This window comes from Phoca vitulina, unplaced genomic scaffold (assembly GCF_004348235.1).
Source record: "Phoca vitulina isolate PV1807 unplaced genomic scaffold, GSC_HSeal_1.0 scaffold64, whole genome shotgun sequence".
NCBI classification, from domain to species: Eukaryota; Metazoa; Chordata; class Mammalia; order Carnivora; family Phocidae; genus Phoca; species Phoca vitulina.
The window spans coordinates 605,265-628,967 of NW_022589767.1; the positions used below are offsets into that span (position 1 = coordinate 605,265).

Genomic DNA, 23,703 nt, shown 5'->3' on the forward strand with positions numbered 1-23,703 from the left:
TCATATAAATTACAAACTTATTTCCCCAAACACCACAAACTAAGTTATTTACTAAACAGCAAATTAAGAAAAAAAGATCATAACACATATATGGCATAATGTTAATATATAAAGTATCAAAATTGGTAAGAAACATCATAAGGCATGAAAAAATAGAAAGAAAACAAATGAATAATTCCCAAAAATTATATCCCATTGGTTAATAATTCTGTACAAATGCTTAACTCATTAGTAATCAAATATATGCAAATTAAAAGATGTTTTGTGATCAAAGTAACAACTGGAAACATAATAATCCTAAATGAGTTTGAGACTGAAATTAGGATGGGGTATTTTCTTCACTATCAAAATATTAGTTTACTATTTCTGCTGGGCAACTTATCAATTCTGCAAGGAATTTATCAAGTTCTTCCATAGTGGAATTTTTCTTAAAAAATAATTTCAAATACTGCACTCTATACACTAGTCATATTGGACCTTCAGTTCCTACAATGCCCTCTACTCCTTCTTGCTTCAACACCTATGCACAGGTGCATTCCCTACCCTAAATCTCTCCTGCTCTGCCCACCTTACTCTTAGGCATTATTCAGATCTCAAAAACAAAAACAAAAACAAAAACATTTCAACCTCAGTGACACCTTCTCTTTTCCCAGGACCAAGTCAGATCATTTGTTTAGCACCCTTTAGTTTTTCTTTCCCAACTCCATAAATATAATTGTTTAAGTTATTATTTGTTATTTATTTGCTTTTTTACTAAAATATCTTATTCATTATGCTGGCCTCTTGTTTAGTACTATATCCTCAGCACCTAGAAGAGTTAGTGTTCAAAAACTATTTGAATGAATTAAGCCCTTATATTTAGAAATCTTCTAGGCCTCAGGCCATAGTATAAGGTCAATGTACTTTTGCAAGATGCCAAAATAGGTTACTTGGTTCACATTCTGGGTTGGACATAAATATTCCCTTCAAAAATCAGCATTTGAAATATGTCTGTGAGTGTGAGTTTGTGTGTATTAACATAAGTAAGTGTAAGAGCCTAGAGTAGAACACCTACTTCATACTGATTCTATCCTGGGTTCAGTCTTGTGTCCCTCGGCATAACTCAGGGACCATGTTGAGTCCTTTGGATCTGTACCTCTAGCAGAAGCTTTGCAAAACTCTAGTTGGTTCATGATTCTGCTTCATCTCCAATCAGTGGGTTTGAAGAATATAAAGACTCCTTCATCAGTGTTCTGATCCCCTGGCCCCCATGTAGACTCTGCTTCCTAGCTATTTGCTACAGAACATCTACTACTATCACTATGGCTACTACATCAAACACATGCCAATTACAAACAAATTAAGATTTAAACACTGAAAGTAAAAGTGATCTTTTAAAGAATTAAAATTGCACACTCAAAAGACCCACCTCCGTCTCTGACTCTTAAATCCATGTTCTAAATATCAAGACTGATTACAATTCCCTTTGTCTTGCTTTCTGTTTCTACATGTCTTCTTGGTGAAAGGCTGTCAGTGGTTCAGGGAAGTCAGGTAAAACACAGGGCAAACTCTTGTTTTAGGTGCTTATTCTCACCATCATAACCTTTACAGTGAAAATGGTCTCCAAGCTGGTTTTCCTCTAGGAGGTGTGTGGGAAGAAGAAATCACAGGGTGGGGAAGCTGACCCGGCCACTGAATTGTCATATTGAAGAGTTTAATTTCCTAGAATGTAGTCAAGATAATTATGGAAGATTTTAGTGATGTTCAACAACACAGTTACAACCAATGTATGTGTGCGTGGTGCAAGTAAAACAGATCTTCAAGGACTTCTTCACTAGATTATTCTCCTAGAACTTCCATTTCTCCCCACGCGAGTCTATGCAGCTGTGAGCAGTCTCCCCGCCTCAGAGCACTTGAATTGCCACAGGGCCCTCAAAGAGGCTTGCTTTAGCTTGCTGTTTCCTAGAATTAGGATAAATGAGTGACCCCAGGGATAGATGGCTGTGGTCATCATACCAAAAATAAACAGCAATTTATTTTCTGTTTATTTTATATTCTGAAAATTTTCTGGCAGAGTGAAACATGATATTTCTATGGCAATGCCTATAAAATACAAGATAAAGAGGATGATAAAAGATATCAAAACTTTCATTGCTTTCACATGCACTTCTGTACTGGGGTCTCGGGGTCCGGTGACATTCAACTGCATGCGCCTGTTGTGTCTCCAAAGGGAAATGATTAACAAGAAACATGTAATTAGGCATAGTGTAAAGAGAAGAATGACTCCTAGGTTGAGCAAAATCTGCTTAGTAAAGAATTTACTTTTCTGCATGTTGAGGTTCCAGGTTGTATTTCCACTCTTCATTCTACTATCATTAATCATCTCCACAATTTGTGGAAAAGTAAATAACCATGAAATAAACAAGGTTCCCATCAGAAGGTGAAGAACCCCATTGATTCTACCGTTCAACCAGAGAAAAATATGGTGGGAAAAATTTTCTATCTTCAGGAAATAGAAGATGCTGAGACTGGTGGCAAACCAGATACTTGATTGGTTGATAATTACCCATAAGTAACTAATATAATCAATTAGGTTACCAGAGTAATGCATATCTGGAGAGAAGAGCTTTATAAATCCATCTGTAATTATTATCAATATCAGACAAATTCTGGAAGTAGCTAAGCCAGTGAGAATAAAGCCAAACATAGAAAATTTTTTGTTCTTCACACAGTCAATACAGTTGACAAGTCCAATAAATCCATTCCCTAAAACTCCCAGTATTGATTCACTAACTGCTATAAAAATAAGGAGGCCTTCCAGTACGCTTAGCATATCTGCCAATTCCTAATATTGCTTCTGTTACATTTATTGTAGATTATCTGCTGCAGAATGAGACAAATGTTGGCTGCTTGGATGGAAGAATTATTTTCTTCTCTTTCATTACATAAAGACTTAAAAGTGCCCCAATAATGCCTTGTGATGGAATCTGAAATGTCTTCACGGAGACGACCTTAGTTTCATCTATAACTTAGCTAGTCTGGAGAACGTGTGTCCAGACTGAATGCCTACATACAATTTGTTAAGATGCAAATGAAAGTTTCTGTTTCATGGATTTCACTTGCCCTCCTGAGACTATTTTGCATTTGTTAATCTGACTTGTGGAGTAGGAGTGCCAAATGTATACCCACAGGAAACAAAACGTAACAGAAACAAAAATTGGACTTACTCTTTTAAAAATATCAACTATAACATCATCATTTATGTTGTATTTATGACAGCTTAAATATATATAAAGGAAAAATAGTTTATAGAGGTGACAAATGAATTTAGCCATTGTAGACACTTACTCTGGATAATTAAAGGCATAAACACATTTTCATCATTTTCCTGATAATTCAGACAAAGCACATTTTAAGTTTCAATATAAAGCAGACAAGAGATTATGACTCAATTATATAGAAACACTGAACAATTGCCACTTTGTGTTGGAAATGGACCGATCTCGCAGGCATAATATCAGTAAGGACATAGCTGGAACTCAACAACACCATCAGTCAACAGGATATAATTGACATATATAGACTACTTCATCCAACAACAGCAGATCATACATTTTTCTCAAGCTCACCTGGAACATTCATGAAATAGACCACCTCCTGGGCCACAAAGTTCACCTTAACAAATTTAAAGAGTAGAAATCATACAATATCTGCTTTCAGACCAGAATGGAATTAATAATCAATAACAGAAAGAAACTGGAAAATCTCCAAATAAGGGAGATTAAACAACACATCTCTAAAGAACATGTGGGTCAAAGAAATAATCCCAAGAGAAATTTAAAATACTTTGAACTAAAGAAAAATTAAAACACAACTTATCAAAATTTGGGGGATGCAGGGAAAGCAGTGTTTAGAGGGAAATGTATAGCATTGAATTCATATACTAGAAAAGAAGAAAGATCTAAAATCAATCATCTAAGCCTCCATCTTAGGAAACTAGAAAATGAAGAGTAAATTCAATCCAATAAGCAGAGGAAAGGAAATAATAATTTGAGCACAAAACAATGAAATTGAAAACAGGAAATCAACAGACAAAATAAAACAAAATGCCACTTCCTTGAAAGGTCAATAAAATTGATAAGCTTCTTAGGTTAACAAAGAAAAAAAAGAGGACACAAATTACTAATATCAGAAATGAAAGGGGACATCACTACTAATGTCATAAAGATTTTTTATAAAAATCAAAATGAAATCTGAAGAGTAGAGAATTTGCTTTTAGTTAGCATTGCAAAAGTTATTTGATTTTTAAATGAATCAGAGTACGTACAGTTAAGACACATCGACTCAAACTCGTTATACACACATAGATATACATAGATTTTTTTAATTAAATTTGAGCTACCAGGAAAACTTCCAAGGCAGTTCATCTTCATTTGACACATTTGATATGAGAACAATTATTCTGTCAACAAACATTTATAACTGCTCTGACATTATCAGATGCTATATGGGGATGCTCTTAGTACAAGGGTGATTTTATTTCGATGTGTGGAGGAGGTTTGTTTCCCATACCTCCAACAAAAAACTCTCCAGACATCAAGAGTTCTACAGTTCAACTCAATTCTCACACTATTTACTAGGAGATGTTGTCAGGTTCCACAGGGTCAGGGCTCAGTCCTATATGACTACCTCCCTCCACCCCCACTTCAGACACACAGGCTGTTACCTGTGCCTCTGAACTAACTATAAATCAGAGAGATTCCCACAACTTCCTCCTTGGATTTGATTAGTTTACTAGAGCAGCTCCCAGAACTCGGAGAAACATTTTACTTAATATATTACCAATTTATTCAAAAGGATATGACTCAGAAACAGCTAGATGGAAGAGATGCATAGGGCAAGGTTTGTGGAAAGGGTGCAGAGCTCCTGGGACCTCTCCAAGCAGGCCACTGTCCCCGCACCTTCAGGTGCTTACCAAACACTGAATCCTGCCCTTTTCAGATAGAGAATAGTGATTAACAATTGGGAGTACTTCTTACATTATTTGGTAAGGTAACATTTATTAAGTAACAAGTTAAACTCTGTTTTTTTTTCAATTGGCAATTAAGAACATTAATAGATTCAAGTGACCTTGATGATGAAACACTTCTTGGATGGTAAATAAAAATTCCACTCAAATGTTATTTTCAATTACATTATTAATATAAGTGCTCTGAAATTTTATTAATATTAATAATAACTAGAATTATATGGCCAGAATCCAGAAATACCTGCTTTGGTTAGATGCTCAAATTCTTTGATAAAATATGAAATGTAGCATACTACTATGCCTGTGTATTTTTTCTATTAAGTGTATGGGAGAAGAGGAGCATATAAGATAATTACTTCATTCAGTTTTCTTACAAAAATGTTGGAAAATAAAAATATATTTGCTTGAGTCTGTATAAGGAAACACTAGATACACAGAACAACTAAAAGTAATTATTTCTGGAGTTGGGCTTCATTATTTGAATTTACACTGAAGATGCACTTCCAAAAATACAAAAATACCTTAATATTGTAATTTAAAATAAATATGTATTTTTGTCTTCCATCCATGGTTCCTGATTCACAGTTCCCAAAACCCTCAGAATTTCCTAAGTGAGAAGATCAGTGGAAGCATCTCACATTATAATATCTAGTCTCTTGTCCTCAGTTCCTGAAATTGCTTCCGGAGCCATAAAGGTGAAATGAATGTCCTGTTATCCGTAACAAGCCCCATTCAACCACAACTGAGTTAATGTTAAGGAGGTGACTTTTGGAAAGCCCGTGAGGATAGGGGCTAGTTGCAGGGGCATCAACCAGAATTAGAGGGTTGAAACTTTCAGTCCCATCCCCTGATTCCTGGGGTGGGGGGATTGGAGATAGAGGTGGAGTCAATCACCAATGACCAATCATTTAATCAATCAAGCCTAAGTAGTGAAGCCTCCATAAAACACCAGAAGGATGGGGTTTGGAGAGCTTCCATGCTGGTGAACCAGAATGCTTCCCTGAGTCACCGCCGGGTCCCAAATTCCGCAAGGACAGAAGTTCCTTGTTCAGGACCTCATTCTGCATATCTCCCCATCTGAGTTTTTATTTGTATCCTTTGATATCCTTTGTAATAAACTGGCAATCTGCTGAGTAAACCAGTTTCCTGAGTTCTGGTGAGCCATTCTAGCAAATTAATAGGCCCAGAGAAGGGGCTTGTGGAAACCCTGGATTTATAACCAGTTGGGTCAAAGCACAAATAACAGCCTGAGGCTGGGATTGGCACCTAACTGGCAGTCTGGTGGTACTGAGCCCTTAGTCCATGGGACCTGATGCTATCTCTGGGTAGAGAGTGTCAGAACTGAATGAATTATTGATGGTATAGGAAACCTCTTGATGGTATAGGAAACCTCTCCCCCCCACACACATACACACTGGAATTGGGTGTCAGAAGCATTAAACACATATGCACAAGATTTTTCATAGCAGCATTGTTTGTAATTGCAAAATATTGGAAACAAACAAATATAAACATAAGAACTTTGTTGAATCCATTCTGGCACTAGGAAGCTATGAAAAAGAATAAGAAATAACTTTATAAATGGATGAAGCAATTTCTTACATATTATGAAATAAAAAAAAGAAAGTGCAAACTATCATTTGTATAAGAAATAGGGAAAAAGGTAATATGCACATACCTTTTTTTCTTTTTTTAATCTTTTATTTTAAGTAAACTCCATGCCACACCATGGGGCTTGAGCTCACAACCTGGAGATCAAAAATCACATGCTCTACAGCCAGGGGCCCCGTATTTGTTTACTTTTTCAAAAATACAAATAGGAGGGGCAGTCCCCACAGCCCAGCTGCGAGCTGAGGAGGCGGCGCCGCTGGGTGGTAAGGCGGCCCCCTCCCAGCTGCCAGAAAGCCGTCGGCCAGCACCCCAGCCCAGACTGCGCCCCCCCATCCTGCTCTCCCGGGACGGTGACCCCTGCCCCCCCCACCACCACCGAAGGACAGCGACGCACACATCTCAGATCCCTGCCCTCCATCCCTGGGACCCCTTCCATAGGGCAGAGAGCTCACACACCCGTGTCCCCCGCTCCTGGCCCTGGCGGAGGTGGTGCCCGGGAGAGCCCCCGGGGCGCGCCTGGGGCCAGCCGGCTTGGGGTCAGCTCCCTTCGCGTTGATCCTGGGGGCACACTGAGATCTGTCCACCCCCTTAAAGTCTGGTTTCCTGCCCCTCCTCTCCACTGCTGAAATCACCCCCAGGCCCAGTGATTGTGGACCACCTTGGAAAGATCAGGAATTCTCCAAAGTTAGGGCAACATTTAAGTCAATTTATGACTCACCACGGTCACACCTGCCATTCATTGGTGAACCGCTGAACTGAGTGAGGGTGAAGGAGCAGAAGCTTATTCCTTGATTTTCACACAGCTCATGGGGCTCTTTGCTTTTCCAAAACATTTGAAGCAGCATAATTAAAAAGTGAGTAAAACAAACAAAATACAAATAGGAAGAAGAAACCAGAAATAAGTGAAATTGATTACCAATAGTGAGTGATTTAAAATGAGATGGAAGTTATGGAAAGCAGATTACACCATTATCAGTATGCCTTTTGTATAGTTTTGAGTCTTGATGCTGATGTTTGAGATAATAAAATAAAATAAGGGCTGGAGAAAAAAACCTAAAGCAAAATGCAATTAAAATACAGCCCTTACTTTTTCAAATTAATAATATAACCAATGCTGAAGGGAAAAAAAGAGAACCAACCAAAATAACTTTTTTTTCCAAAATTACTTTTCAACAGATTTTTGACTATATGTGCTCACATAGGCATACATGAACTGCAAAGAAGTATCGAAGTGTAGTTACTACTCTTTCTTTTTCTTTCTTTCTCTTTTTTTCTTCCTACAAGTGGTATGTGTTAGCAAATCTGAAACTACTTTCAGTGTATTTTAGGATTGAACAAATGAGTATATATACTGAAAAAAAAAAATGAGATCCATGTTTTTCATTGTGAAAGATAGGATTTACAACATGGAAAGAATAGTCTGTATTTTTTAACTGGATTAGAGATACCAGTATAGATTCGTCATATACATACATATATATAGAAAAACAGACACATGGAGAGAATAATAGGTGTGTATGTGTGTATGCAACCAAATCTTGGTTTTTAAATACACTTCCACACTAAAAGAAATCAGGACTCCTTGGAGAAATAGTAAATCCAGGAAAGGATTCGAAAAAATACAAAATGAGCCTAAAATATTTTGTTGTGCAAGAATGTAAGGAAACACTAAAAGCCCTATGGGGACATGTCAAAAGGACACAAGAGTCAACTTGAAGTGGTTTTTACTTGACAAATCTAGATCAGTGTAGGCATTAAAATAAATCATGATAGTAATAAGTAATAATCCATTGAATAAAATATGAATCTGCATTATACAATATGTCCATTGAATAAAATATGAATCATGCATCTATTTTATATATAAATGTATATTTATTCATATAAAAAATGAATAAATAAATCATTGATTTCAAGTAACTATTCTTTATCAGGCAAAAGAAGTGTTCTTCTACTTGTTTATTAAGAGTGTATGACAGGGTACCTGGCTCTCAGTCAGTAGAGCATGTGACCCTTGATCTCGGGATCATGAGTTCAAGCACCACACTAGGCATGGAGCTTACTTAAAAAAATAAAATATAAGTTGAAATTTTTTTTTAAAGGAGTATATGTCAAAAGACCATTAAATATAATGTCTCCCTTATACACATTAACAGTATATTTAGAAGACTACCTGTTAACAACTTGATCCTGGTATATTTTAATAAATAGAGTCTCTTCTTCTCTTCCCTCTCTTTCATTCTCAAAATCTATATTAAAGACTCAGCTTTATACAGCCAGCCCTTTGTTTCCCTTTGTGTGGGAAGCTCTTAGTTCTCAAGAGACATGCAGGCGCTTCCTGGAGAATAAAATCTTCAACATAAAATGAAGATTTCTACCAAGTGCTGTCTTCTTGACTCTGAGATTCATAGCACCATCTGAAATTAATCAGAAATCTTACCATTTGGGGGCGCCTGGGTGGCTCAGTCGATTAAGCATCTGCCTTCCGCTCAAGTCATGATCCCATGGAGCCCCACATCTGGCTCCCTGCTCCATGGGGAGCCTGCTTCTCCCTCTGCCTGCCGTTCCCACTGCTTGTGCTCTCTCTCTCTCTGTCAAATAAATAAATAAAATCTTTTAAAAAAAAAGAAATCTTACCATTTTTCTATAATGCCCTTCTCTTGGGAGGATGACATGAGAAAATGGCAAAGTCTGCATTTTTGTGTACAACATAGTGGTCTTCTCTATATTAGCAACATTGTTCTGATTTTTACTGGAGGACTCCTCCTTAAGGGTCAACTATCAGGTAGGATTGCGCATGGTGAATATATAGATATGGTAAAAACAATCAAAACACTTTTTCATACTTTTACCTTTCTAGGCATAACTTGTAAAACAAATATTTCCAAGAAATTAATTGCTTTATTGGCCTCTTATCATATTTTCCCTCTTTCATATCTACATTTTATGCCAGCAAAAGACTAAGATCTAAACAAAGAGCATTTCTCTTCATTTTCTATTTAACTTTTTATTATGAAAAATTTCAAGCATAAACAAAGGCAGAGAGGACGATACAATAAGTCCCATGTACCCATCACCTACTTCAGCAGTTACCAATGTACGGCCACTATACCCTTACTCATCCCACTCCCTGTGGATTATTTTGATATGCATTCCAGATATGATAGCTCCACATCCATCAGGTTGTACGCTATGCTATTATAATAAAATTTCCACCAGTAGTAGCTGGCTGATATGAAAGGATTTTAACAGCTTCAGTGAATTCTAAACTATTTGATTACTGCAGTTACATCAGTAGCAAAAATACTCTCAAATACAGTTTATTGCAAAAGATTATCAAAACATGAATTAAATGGCTAAATCTGTATTACTCCAGAAACCAGGTGGTTATCTAGAGGACTTAAATAGTTTTAAGTAAAAACACATTAGTATGACATTAATATCCCCGAATGACAGTTTATGTCACAGATCCATATTGGCCTCCTGACGTTTGTGAATGACTCAGTGTTAATGATAGTGATTTTCAGTTGGTCTTGGAATATTTTTTTTTCTATTTAGCTTTTCTCTCTGCCATATCTTATTATACCCACCTGTTCAATTTTGATTACTTGTGTTTAATTTTTAACAACATCTCTCTTCTCTAGGTCTCTATGAGTGGAATGTGACTTATACATACATACACAGAAGTTCAAACATCTCAGAGAGATAATAGTTCCTCTTCATATATATATATATATATATATATATATATATATATATATATATATTTGGGTCTGGATATTAGGTTAGAGGTCTGTCCAGGTCTAGGAAGAATTTAAATGATACTCAGTGAGACAGTACGTATACGAAAGGAAGAATCCAATGAAACAAGGAAGATTACACAGATTTCTTGTTGACTTCTCTCATAGGCCTATCGATGTAGCTGAAAGTACTTTCCTTTCAGACCATGCTTCAAGTGCCAAAGAATCCCCAAGATTTTCCTCATTTGGCTGTTTCCAAAAATCACAACATATGCGTGACCTGAAGGATAGGGATTTCTTATACAACCAAACATCCAAACCAAGCCAGCTTGTTCTGAAGCAACATTGCCCCCAAAATGTCATGAAAAAGGCAAATTGATACAGCACTAAGAACAGAAGAAAAAAAAAATTAGTTTTTGCCACTCTGAGATGGGCCTTCATACTGGGGTCTCTGGAATCCCTGACGACCTCAATGTGCTTCACGTGTTTCCACAAAAAAAGAAAATCAAGGAAGGAGAGACAGGAGGGAGGAACCTGAACGGGCCACAGCCAGGCCATCCCTCAATGTGCCACTTTGGCATACTGATTATTTCAAATAAAAGTTACTTAAGAAACAACCAGTTCAAAAACACTCAGACCCTCCTCCGTTCCCCTGAAAGCAGAAAAGAATCTCCCAAATAAAGAATATCCTCTCTGAGCTAAAGTAAAAAGACATCCTTATCACTAGAGAGAGGGACTTTAAAACTGAGAAAGCTGTAGAAACAAGCATTTTTACTTTTTTTACTCATTTACTACTTCAGCCCAAATTTTGCTTAGAATTACTTACTAATTAAAACCCCCAAACACTTGTTTTCCTTCTCCTGTAAATTATTCACAAATTTATTGTCTCTTTGTCTAAAATGTGTAAAAAACTGCCTGCTTTGGTCATTTCTTTAGGTCTCAATTTCATTATTGTGCTTCCATGAGCATGTAATAAAACTTTGCTTTTGTTTTTTTCCTGTTAATCTGTCTCATGTAAACCTAATTCTTAGTCCAGCTGGGAGACCTTGAGGATAAAGGAAGAATTCTCCCTCCCAACAGACCCAATAGTAAAGATAATCATATAATTTAAATTTTTTATTTTTATTCACATTGAATATCCCAGTTATATTTCTCTCCCTCCCTCCCCCTTTCTCTCTCTTTGTTGTTGTTTTGGAGATGATATCAGAAGACATCAAAACTATATGGCAAAGAAAAGCTTATGAACAGGGAGGTCACAGATACCAGCAGAAGGATGAAAACTACCTCGTTAATTCTCCATGTTAGCCAAAGGGAAAGTGAATAGGGGAAATTGGCAATCTTCAGGAAAAAAAAAGACAGTGAGGCAAGTAGCTAACCACATGCTCAAGTGGTTAACCAGTATGCAGACACTAGTTAGGATATGGTTTCTGTCCACAGTAACAAGGATTTTCTGACACAATAGCACTGAAAACAAATTGACGATTGTGAGCCACAATTGACTAATTCTGTCAAAGGCCAAACTAATAACAATAAAGCCAATCAAGCATAACTTTTGATTTCTAATCCAAGCAATGCGATTTGTGGAGTCCAATGAATGCATTCCTTAAAATATCTATTATAATTTTCCCACGTGTTACAACCATGAGAACTTTCTCCAATGTATTCGACATGGCCGCAAAGAAAAAACCCTGATCTGCAGTTTGTTGACTAATCTCCTGATGACTTACTAGATTAGGGTATAGGTTTTGTTTAATTACGCAATAACATTCTACTTTTCTTTTTTATTGTGGCTCTTCTTCTTAGCTATGAAGCCCAGGAATCTGCAATACAACTATGGAATCACTCTCTAAACACCCATTGAACATTTCCAGCCCCTCTGCTAAGGATTTCCAATCTTGGTCCAGATGTCAGCTAGAAACTGTAACATCCTATGTAAAGAGATGGTTGAAAGACCAGATTCTCATTTGCTAATATGTAAATAAAGGCACAGATTAATTTTCACTCTTTTGAATAAAAATTCCTCTCTTCTCTCAAAGAACTGCTTCATTTGATATACAAATCTAAATTGTGAAACAGATACCTCTGTTAAATAACAGAAAGTCAACTGAGTAAATTTTAAGATCTCATTGGCTTTATTAATCAATTCATGAATCAAGCAATATCCTATCTAGCAAGTAGAGGGGAGCTCCAAAGGGCTACAGAAAAGGAAAAGTTTTTAAAGGTAGAGAAGGAGTGGAAAAAGGGAATTATGAACAAAGAATCCGTTGTTTTAGGCCAGGTCACCCTACTAAGGGGAATGGAAGGGGCCTATCAGTAAATTTCCTAGTGCTGACCAGGAAATTCCCATGTTGATTGGTTCAAGGTTACATTTCTGGGGGGGTTGAAACTTCAATTAGGTTGGGTATTAAGTCTTGGTTTATTGACTTGGGGCCTTAACCTAAATGACATCATTTTGGACTTGTGGTTTTCTTTTTCATATCTCAAACACTGATTTTCACCACATTAAAATATTTCCACATGTAGGTAAAACTAGCAACCTCTGCATTACTGATTACTAACACTCAAAGTGCAGGTCACTGTGTTACAGAGTAAGGTACAGGGTTTGAAATTTTCAGAAAACTTGGCAATTTAAACTCAGTATTATAATTCCCAAAGAAATGTGTTTTGTTTTTTGTTTTTTGTTTTCCTATAAAGACGTGGGCCTTTCAGGTCATCTGTCAGTAGCATTTTAAATACTTTCTTTAAATGCTAAGTCTTTGCATGAAACGTAAGTACCCCAAACTATGCATGCCAAAACTGAAATTCTTTTGTTTCTTCAAAGGCTTTCTTGGGAGTATAGAAGAGTCTTCAACACTCTTCAAGAATTTTTTTTATTCTTGAGAGAGTAGGGGGGACAAGGAAAAAAAGAGAAATGTTAACTAAAGTGCGGAAATTTTTCCACAGAATATTAAGATTACTGTATGTTGGCAAACATGCTTAAAAACGTGTAACTCGGGGTGCCTGGGTAGCACACGGTTGAGGTCCATTTCTTGGTTTTGGCTCAGGTCTTGATCTCAGGGTTGTGAGATCGGGCCCCTCGTTGGCTCCACACTCAGTGTGGAGTCTGCTTAAAACTCTTTCTCCCTGTCGCTTTGCCCCTCCCCACTGTGCGCGCGCTCTCTCTCTCTCTCCCTCTCACATAAATAAATAAAATCTTTTAAAAAATGTGTAACTATATTTAGAATTATCTATTGGGTATATTTCAGCTCAAATTACAAAATGCTTGAGGGATATCTGTTCTGATCATTTGAAATTAACTAGGAAAATATTTTAATTTATTGATGTCTTTAATGCACTTGAACCAATAGTAATTAGATGTCATTCCCACCCCTACTTTCTGACTTGGTCTTTCAAGAAAATTAATAGTAAAAAAGATTCAAATAATGACATAACTAACCCAAGGGAGGAGATCCTGTGAGATCCTGTTCTGGGGGCAGGAACATGTAAAGGCAGTCCTGCAAAGAAGCAGCTAGTTAGTTAGCTAGTTTGCTAGTTAGATGATGCTTTGGGACTAACTGGACCTGGGCACTTCAACCTCTAAGAACAAACAAATTACCATAAAGAAGAGCCCACCAACAATCTAGACACAATCCAAGGAGAGTTTTATCATCATGCTTGTTGCTAGGAAAATACATTCAGAGGAGAGATGCACAGACCTTAATCATTTCATACCCTAAGGACTAGAGGTAAAATAAGAGGATAGGGGATGTATGACACCCTTTTATTCCCTCAACTTTCCAGTGTACCCAAAATAAATCTTTTTCTTTCATATTGTCCAGTGTTGAATTAGTCATTCCATAGATGAGGGAGAATTCACAAAGGCTAGCTCTTAATTTCTCAAACAAATCCAGTATCAGTTATAGCCCTAGATCCTTTGTAGGTCATCTATTCACAGAAGCCAGAAATCTGTGCCAGCCTGATTTTACTTTTACTACCAAATCCAGTCAATTTTATGATCTTAATAGCTCTCAAATCTATCCCCTTTTCACCAAGTCTATGGCTACTATCTTAGTTCAGACCCTCATCATTTTTGACACAGACTGCAAGAATAGTCTCCTTATTGTTCACTCTACTTACAGTCTTATCCTTTTGTAGCAATTCTTTCCATTAAGTATGCAGAGGTTCTTTAGTGAAAATCCAGTCATTGTTTTCAGGATAAAGTCCAAATGCATCAATATTTTCATGCTTTATTCACGGCACTCATCCCTTTTCTGACTCTCGCAGACATTGTTTTAGATACAATTCCTTCTGGAAAAATGTCCCTCAACATCTAAACTTGAATTTGGTGTCTTTTTTAAATTATCCTGTGTCTCTTTAATTACAGCATTTTTTGCTTTATTGCGACTGTTTTCTGGGCTGAAATTTTTTATTATCTTTTATTTTTTTTTTAAAGATTTTATTTATTTATTTGACAGAGAGAGATCACAAGCAGGGGGAGTGGCAGAGGGACAGGGAGAAGCAGGCTCCCCACTGAGCAGGGAGACTGATGCGGGGCTCGATCCCAGGACCCAGGGATCATGACCAGAGCCGAAAGCAGACACTTAACCAACTGAGCCACCCAGGCGCCCCATGGGCTGAAATTTTTTAGAAGGAAGAAAAATTTTACTGTTTCACTGTCAAAATCCTCTTAGTAAAAGCAAAACCTGACAATTAGTAAACACTTAATAAATATTTGCTGGATTGGAAAAAGCACAATCACAGAAAGTTTTAGAAGTATATAAAAATAGATAAAAATTTAAATACCAATAATGTGTTAATATTTATACCGATTTTCTTCCAGTATTTTAATATTTAGCTATTCATTACTTATCATTACACATAGTTATTTTTGTAATGCCGAGGTCTAATTTTTAATTCCTAGCTTTAGAAACTAAGGCCTTGGGGCGCCTGGGTGGCTCAGTCGTTAAGCGTCTGCCTTCGGCTCAGGTCATGATCCCAGGGTCCTGGGATCGAGCCTCACATCGGGCTCCCTGCTCCGCGGGATGCCTGCTTCTCCCTCTCCCACTCCCCCTGCTTGTGTTCCCTCTCTCGCTGTGTCTCTCTCTGTCAAATAAATAAATAAAATCTTTAAAAAAAAAAAAATTGAAACTAAGGCCTTTTGTAAATTTTGTAAACTCTCCACAACAATGATTTTAAGAGCTTCATAACATTATATCAAGGGCATATGATATTTTTACTTCAAGTAATCCCTTATTACAGGGGTACTTTTATCTCTTTCTTTTTCTACTTTATTTTTTCTATTATACACAATATGGCAATGGTTATCTAAGTACATGTAAATATTTCTCCACTTAGATAAACTTCAGTACAGGGGATTATGAGTTTAAATGTATAAGCATTTTTAGGTTTTCTGATACACATTTTGCATTCCAAATTGTTATCAGCCTATGCAAAGTATTATGATTAATTAAAAAAAAATTTTTATTTGAAAAGTGCAACATATGTTCCATTGTGAAGTATCTGTTCATATTCATAAATTGCTTATTTGAGGAGCCTTACTGGTTTTCTTATGTATTTTCCCCAATTCTTATCATTTTGGAATTATAAGCACATTTCTTGTTTTCTGTATCAATCAATCAATCAATCTCAGTTGTTATTTGCTTTTTAACTTTAGAAGTTAAAGTAGAGGGGGAATGGGGTAACTGGATGATGGGCATTAAGGAGGGCATGTGATGTAATGAGCACTGGGTGTTATACGCAACTGATGAATCACTAAATTCTACCTCTGAAACTAATAATACACTATATGTTAATTAAATTGATTTTAAATTTAAAAAAAGAAGTTAAAATAGAAGTCATTAATTTATATTTTAAAAATTTGTACCAAATGGAATATTGATCAACAACTATACTCTTCTCCTTCCAGACAAAAAATCTTTAATATCTCTTTACTTGCAAACTGTTGCAAAGTTGGAACTTAGTTCCAGGTTATGACTATTTTAACTTTCTGTACATGTTCGTCAAACTGCACAGGTCTTCACCTCTCTAAACAAAAGTTTTGTTTTTCTCATCTTACATGTAAGACAAAAAAAAAAAAAAACCATGTTTAAAATTATCCAGGAAACTAAAATAGACTTAGGAATAGAGTCAGTAGAAAAAAGCATAATACCTAAAAGGAAAGAATAACTATGAAATGTTACTGAATAATCTTAGAGACGGCTTAAGTAAACTAATTTGTATGTTATATTCTTAGAAGGAAATACATTATGTTTTAGAGAAATCTATAAGTTCACTGCGAGTCCAGTCAAAATCCCAACAGTGCATTTTCTGGAATTTGAGAAGTTGATTCTGAAAATCCCCTAGAAGAGTAAATGTTGCACAGTAGCTAAGAAATTGAAAAAGAAGAATAAGAGGACACAAACCGGCAGACTTATCTGACAGTGACTGTTTAAAACATAAATTTGAACATAATTATGAGGAACACATACACAAGTTCATCACGATTAGCTCTACTACCAATGTCTTTACACATTTATAGACATTCCTGGTCCCTGTGGACACTGGAGTTTGCTACCACTACATAAAGGTATTTTACTTAAAACAGCTTATTGGCCATCCATTCAAATTAGTCAGATTCCCTACCTCCCAAAATATACAAAATTAAATATGAGTTTGATTAAAGATATAATTGTACCAAAACATACATATAAGCCCCCCCCCAAAAAGTAACAAAAAACAAAACCAAAAAAATGGGGAAATATTTCTTAAAAATTGAATGTGAAAGTCTTCCTAAGAGTTCAGTTCAAAATTCCAGAAATGGGGAGATGGGTAGGGGATGGGTGAAATTATATAAAGGGAATTAAGAGTACACTTATTATGATGAACACTGAGTAATGTACAGAAATACTGAATCATTATATTGCACACCTGAAACTAATATAACATTATATATTAATTATACTTCAATGAAAAAAGAGAGGGAAAAAAAGAACAAAATCCCAGAACCATAAAAGAGGTGAAAAGTTTTGCACATATAATAGTAAAATAATTGTATGAAAAATAATACCATATGTAAAACTTTTAAAAATAAATAATTTATTGGAAAGTATTTGCAACATTTGAAATACACAAAGAGATAATATTCATTATTCATAAAGGGATCTGATGAGTTAATAAGAAAAAGTCAAATATTTAGTACCAAAATTGGCACCATACCTGAGGAATGAGAAAAATGTAAAACTATTCTGCGTTGTATTTTCTGTATTTTTTACCCACAAAATAACCTCTACTGTACCTTATACTTTGAGCCTTGTATTTTTGGGGGGGGGAACCAAATTACTTTATTTGAAGGAATGGTACAAATGAAAGAAGTTAAAAACATATGGAATGCTTCACAAATTTGCGTGTCATCCTTGCGCAGGGCCAAGCTAATCTCTGTATCATCCCAATTTTTAGTATATGTGCTGCCGCAGTGAGCATACCTTATATTTTCTAAGTCATGTGTTTTTCTCTCTTATTCATTTATTTATTTGAGACAACCTTTGGCATATGTTTAAGAAATAGGAGGGTTCTCATGGGCTCTGCAACTGGACTTCTAGGCACATATTCTGGAGAGTAGCCAAAAATTTGTCATACCAGTTCATTCCATGTTCATTCTTTCCCAAATACAATTTTAAGTCATGGTTAGCCATCAGCCACAGGTAGAATTTTTAAATATTCTTTTCATGATTTCTGGGGTTTTTCTGTGTCTGAGACTTGCTACACTTAATTTTTTACAGTTGTAATCTAGCCATAAGTAAATTTCTATCTTCCTAAGTCTATTTTTGTATCTCATCAAATTCCCATTGTCTTGGTGATATATTCTAATTTTACTATTAATTATACCATCATTATTCTGATGGAAACACAGCAAAATATTTTTCTTTTAACTTATTCTAGACAGATATTTCCAGTAAGGTTCAGTGACCGACCACAGAACAGAATAAAAGAAGTTGAGAGGAATGAAAGAAATGTACATGGAGTTCTATTCATGATCTTCATTCTTGAGAAAATCGCAGTCATTTCAGGCATGTTTTATGGGTATGTGGGTTTCCTGAGATTCTTGCACCACCTCAGCTTCCTCAGGACACAGAGAGAAGCCTGTTTCAATTTGCTGTTCCATAAAATCAGAAGAAATGGATGGCCAGATGGATAGGAAAATACTAACATAGTAGCAAACTTTTTTGCCACCAAACTGTCTAGACTGATATAGGCCAAATATATTATAACGTTGCTCGAGTAGTACATAAAGAAGAAGAGCAGGAATGAAATCACAGACTTCATGGCTTGCACATGGGCCTTTGTGATAAGATCCCCAGAACCTGTGCCCTTCCTCCGCCTGGCGTGGTTCCATAAAGAATCTATCAAAAGGACAAAGGAAGCCAGAGACACTCCAAAGGGGATGATGAACGTTATGTTCAGGACTATATTAGAAGTTAATAAATCATATTTTCTCACTGCGAAATTCGATGTCCGATTGCTTTCAGTGTTTACTCTGGTTTTGATCAGGTTCTTAAATACTGTATCCTTAAAAAGCAAGGACAAGCAGAAAGAGAAGACCACCCCCAGGACAATAATGAGAAGCAGGCTGTGAATTCTCTGTTTTATCCAGAAGAAAATGGGGTTGGAAAAGTTGGCTATCTTGAGAGAGTAGAAGACACTGAGGCAGGCAGTACACATTGCGCGGAAATAATTGGATCCTGTCCAGAGGATTTCAAAAGTCATCAGTTGATTATCATTGTACCATATTTCCTCACAAATTATATCTACACCTATGCCTAGCATTGTTACGCACAGCAGAAATATTCTGGAAAGAGCTAAGCAGGTAAGAATAAAGTCAATCAGGAAGAACTTCCAGCTCCTGATCCAATCAATATAGTTAACCAATATAATGAATCCATTTCCCAAAAGCCCCATTATGAATTCTCCAGCAAAAGTCATCATAAGTGCATTCTTAAATGTGCTTGCCATGACTGGTGATAGGAAATCTCTGTCTTCAGTACTCCACTGATTTGTAAATTAAGTCCTTTGTAAATTACAGAATTGTGGCTCCAAAGCCTTAATGTTCAATACGTTTCTTTTTCCTGTACTTTGATATCCACTGGCAAAGAGAAGAATGCCTCCAGTACACTCCCAAAGTCTTAGTTATCCTTGGGAAAACCTCTCTCAAGATCCAGGCTAGTGATTTTCAAGGCAGATAGCGTATGACCTGTGGCCATGACACTGCTTATAATTTGTATGTAAAGCTATTCATTAGGATTTGAATCCTGGTTTGTTAAAACACAAACTAGAGATTAGATTTTTACATATTTTTTACAATGTTTTTTTCTTTAAGATTTAGACATCTTTTGAGTCATTCACCTTCGTCATAAGCTAGAAACAGTAAATGCCAATCTAGAAAATAGAGTGACTCAGTCTGGCTGCTCTGAGAAGCAAGCAAATGAGCAGGGGAAATGCCTGAATGAAAAATCAAGAAGGGAGCACGAGAGGGCCGTGGGAGATGTTATACACTACATGTAAGTCTGAGCCCTGTGGAGGCAGAGGGAAGGCAAGAAGGTAGGTCTTGGGTAGCAGTGCAGTCCTAAGAGAGTTTCAAGAAGTCCAGTGGAAGTTTGCAAGCCCATGGCGCCCATCAGAGGTGTCCTGAGCCTCATGGGAGTGATGCTGCCATTGACACTCTGCCCAGCTTGGTCATTGGCTGGGAGCCGCTCATGGAAGGGCTGCAGAGCCTAGGACCATCGGCAGGTCGGCTGTTAAAAGCACAATCTCCTGCCAGCCCAGAAAACCTCTCCACAAAGGTAATAGAGAAAGAAAACTGCTTTATTATCAAATAAGCATTAAACCAGAATCAGATGCACTGCTTTATTATTGAATAAGCAATAAACCAGAATCAGATGCACCTCACTGCAACTTACAAAAGCAGAAAGAACTCTCATCCTTTTATATAGTGCAACAGATACAATCCATAGGTTCTCAAGGTAAACAATAACTAGTCCTCAAGAAGAAGACTTGGCAGCACTGTTTAATATAGGCAGTTTATCCTCAACTTACCTGGTAATTGGGTTGACCACGTATGTTAGTTAATTGGCTTTCTACAAAGGAAAAATAAATGTATATATTTATGACAGGAGGTAGTTTTGCCACTTGGAGTCAGGCACTCGCTGAAGTAAGGCTCCTGTCCTCCATAGAAACTGGGAGATATTGTAAGCCCTCAGGGGTAACTGTGGAAGCAGCTGAAAAAGCAGCGTTCCTGTTCTCGGGCTATTGAACGCAATGGCGAGGTAGGAGCAGGATCCCACGATCCCCAGGGACAGGGCATGAGTTAGGAGCTATGAAAGAATGTGACCTTCAGCGCCCCCTTTCTGCACCTGGTGATTGGCAGCCCAAGCATCCTACTCCTCCCTTATCCCATGACTGACCCCCTGCATGCCCACACGTAGAGGAGAAGGCAAGCCTGCTTCCAGATATTTGCCATCCCTTTGTACTCCTTTCCCATGCTTGGAGGCATCTGTCCTTGCTTTTCTGATAAAAAGCAAAATAAAAGCTATGTGCAGGATTCAGCAGCTGCTGCCCTCCCTTGCAGAGGCAGCCCTGCATGACTGCTCAGACTGGTGTCTGAGAACTTTATTTCAGTGCATGAGGACAGAATTAAACCTCTCATTCTAACTGGCATTTGCCCTTACATACCAATCAGACTCCCTTAATTAAGTCAGAGATTTTAGAGGCACATTTTCCTAATCACCACATGCTGCAGGCACCTTATAGTCAGAGTTTACTTTTACTATTCACCTTACCGATACATATTATGTATAAAATACTCAAAGTTTATGTAAATACAGAAAATCTGCTGTCTAAAGTTACACCAGGATCTCTCGGAGTCTAGGGCAGTTTTGAAACATGGCTGCAAACTCTTTAACCCTCTTCTTATTGAGATCTGGGGTCTGCAACCCCTCCTCTGGAAGCTGATTGGACTTGTGACTGCTTCAGCTAATATATTATAGTGCAAATGACATTATAGGACTTCTAAGGCTGTCCTAAAAAGCCATGCAGTTTTTGCCTTAGTCACTAGAACATTTTCTCTTAGAGTCCTGAGTGCTCTATAAGAAGTGTGACAAATCTGAAATCAGTATGCTGTGAGGAAATCCAAGCCACCTGAAGAGGCAACATGTAGGCAATCTGGTCAGCCATTCGAATTGAGCCCAGACTTTTAATCACCCCACTCCAGTGACAGATCTGTGAGTGAAGAATCTGTTTGGTGATTCCAGGCCCTTCCATCTGAGTCATATTCAGCCGTCTGAGTATTCTGAGGTTGAAGCTCCAGACATTTTGGAGCAGAGACAAGCTGTCCTGCTGTGCCTTGTCTGAATTCCTGATTCACAGAATCTGGGAGCCTAAAAAATAATTGTTGTTTTGTGCCACTGAATTTTTGGATATTTTAACCAACTGAGCCACCCAGGCGCCCAAATTTTTGGATATTTTAAAGAGCAATAGATATCAGAACAGAATTATTCAGCATATAGATAGAAAAAGTTTTTTATGATTCCAATTGTCCATCTACCTCTTTTTTTTTTTTAAGATTTTATTTATTTGTCAGAGAGAGAGAGCACAAGCAGGGGGAGCAGCAGAGGGAGAGGGAGAAGCAGGCTCCCTGCTGAGCAGAGAGTCTGATGTGGGGTTTGATTCCAGGACCCTGGCATCATGACCTGAGCCTAAGGCAGCCACTTAACTGACTGAGTCATCAGTCAGTCCATCCATCTCTCTCCCCCAATACAAATAGCATAATTTTTATGTTATGCAAAATTATGTACAATTTTTAAAAAATAGGCAAAAGATCTGAATAGACATTTCTATAAGCAAGATATACAAATGACCAATAAACACATGAATAGATACTCAATATTACTTGTCATCAGAGAAATGCAAATTCAAACCATAATGAGCTACCACTTCACATCTACTAGGATAACTAGAATTCAAAAGTCAAATAATAACAAGCATTGGAAGAATGTGGAGAAATGAGAACCTCATATATGACTTTTGAGAATACAAAGTGGTACTGCTGCTTTGGAAAACAGTGAAGCAGTTCCTTAAGAGATGAAACATAGAGTCACCATGACCCAGCAATTGCATACCTAGGTATAAACCCAAGAGAAATGAAATACATGTTCACACAGAAACTGGTATGTGAATTTTTATAGCAGCATTATCTGTAACAGCCAAATGATGGAAACAACTCAAAATGTTCATCAAAGGATGAATGCGTAAACACTGTGTGTTATCCATACAACAGAATATTGTTTGCCATAAAAAGTAATGAAGTAGTGAGAGGTGCTACAACATAGATGAACCTCGAAAACACGATGCTACGTGAAGGAAGCTGGTCATAACAGACCACATGTTATATGATTCTAATATGAACATTTAGAATAGGGAAATCTATAGATAAAGGGAATAGATTAGTGACTGCTTAGAGCCGGGGTGGGGTGGGTGTGGGATGATGAGGAAATAGGAAGGTGATAGCTAAATGGTACAGGTTTCTTTGTGAGGTGATAAAATGTTCTAAAATTGATGGGTGAGGGTTGCACATATCTGTGGGTGTACTGAAAACCATCTAATGTACACTTAAGGGGTACCTGGATGGCTCAGTCAGTTAATCGTCTGACTTCAGCTCAGATCATGATCTCAGGGTCCTGGGACTGAGCCCCACATCGGGTTCCCCATTCAGCGAGGAGTCTACTTCTCCCTCTCCCTCTGCCCCTCTCCCAACTCATGCTCTCTCTCTCTCAAAATATAAATAAAATCTTTAAAACAAAAATGTACACTTAAATGGGTGAGTTGTATGGCATGTAAATTATATTTCAATAAAATTGTTTAAGAAAAAAAGCAGATATATAAAATGCCTTCCTCACAAACCATGAGTATAACATCTGTGTATATTTTTCATAACTTTCTTATACACTGGAGTGATTCTATTTGCTTAGTTATCTTTAATTCTGACATATAAATAAAAATTCTTTATTTCTGAGTTATAAATAAAAATATCAACAATCATATTCATTTCACTTTTGTTAACTATTATGAATTATGAGGGAGCTTTTTCCTGCTCCTATGCAACATGATAGGATAGCTATGCTGTAGCATCCAAAATGTCAGTTTCCTACAAGTTTCATTTCTGGGTTCATTTATATAACCAATATAGTTTAAAATTGCAGGGTGGAATAGGACAGTTCTTCTCCATGTAATCTCTCAGGAATGCAGGCTAATGGGATATGTAACACCCAAAATGTGGCCTTTGAAGTTCTTCACTGAGAAAGAAAGGGACATGGA

At 37.0% G+C, this 23,703-nt stretch overlaps 2 protein-coding genes and 1 non-coding gene across 3 annotated transcripts; all 3 read right to left on the reverse strand.

Annotated features, from left to right (window-relative positions):
* Positions 1-1,813: 1,813 nt before the first annotated feature.
* LOC116624097 (taste receptor type 2 member 10-like) lies at positions 1,814-2,812 on the reverse strand. Its single transcript, XM_032391719.1, is given in 1 exon segment — positions 1,814-2,812. A coding segment is annotated over 1 exon segment (999 nt).
* A 14,901-nt stretch (positions 2,813-17,713) lies between these two features.
* LOC116624167 lies at positions 17,714-17,817 on the reverse strand. The gene has a single exon (XR_004297838.1). It is a non-coding gene; the product is annotated as a U6 spliceosomal RNA (small nuclear RNA).
* Positions 17,818-18,406: 589 nt separating this feature from the next.
* Positions 18,407-19,347, reverse strand: LOC116624080 (taste receptor type 2 member 8-like). The gene has a single exon (XM_032391704.1). It carries the CDS (start codon positions 19,345-19,347, stop codon positions 18,412-18,414), a length of 936 nt encoding a protein of 311 aa, XP_032247595.1. The 3' UTR covers positions 18,407-18,411.
* Between the last annotated feature and the right edge of the window lie 4,356 nt (positions 19,348-23,703).

Excerpts from the sequence above, each read along its gene's own strand:
- LOC116624080 (XM_032391704.1), bottom strand. The coding sequence starts at position 19,347 with ATGGCAAGCACATTTAAGAATGCACTTATGATGACTTTTGCTGGAGAA.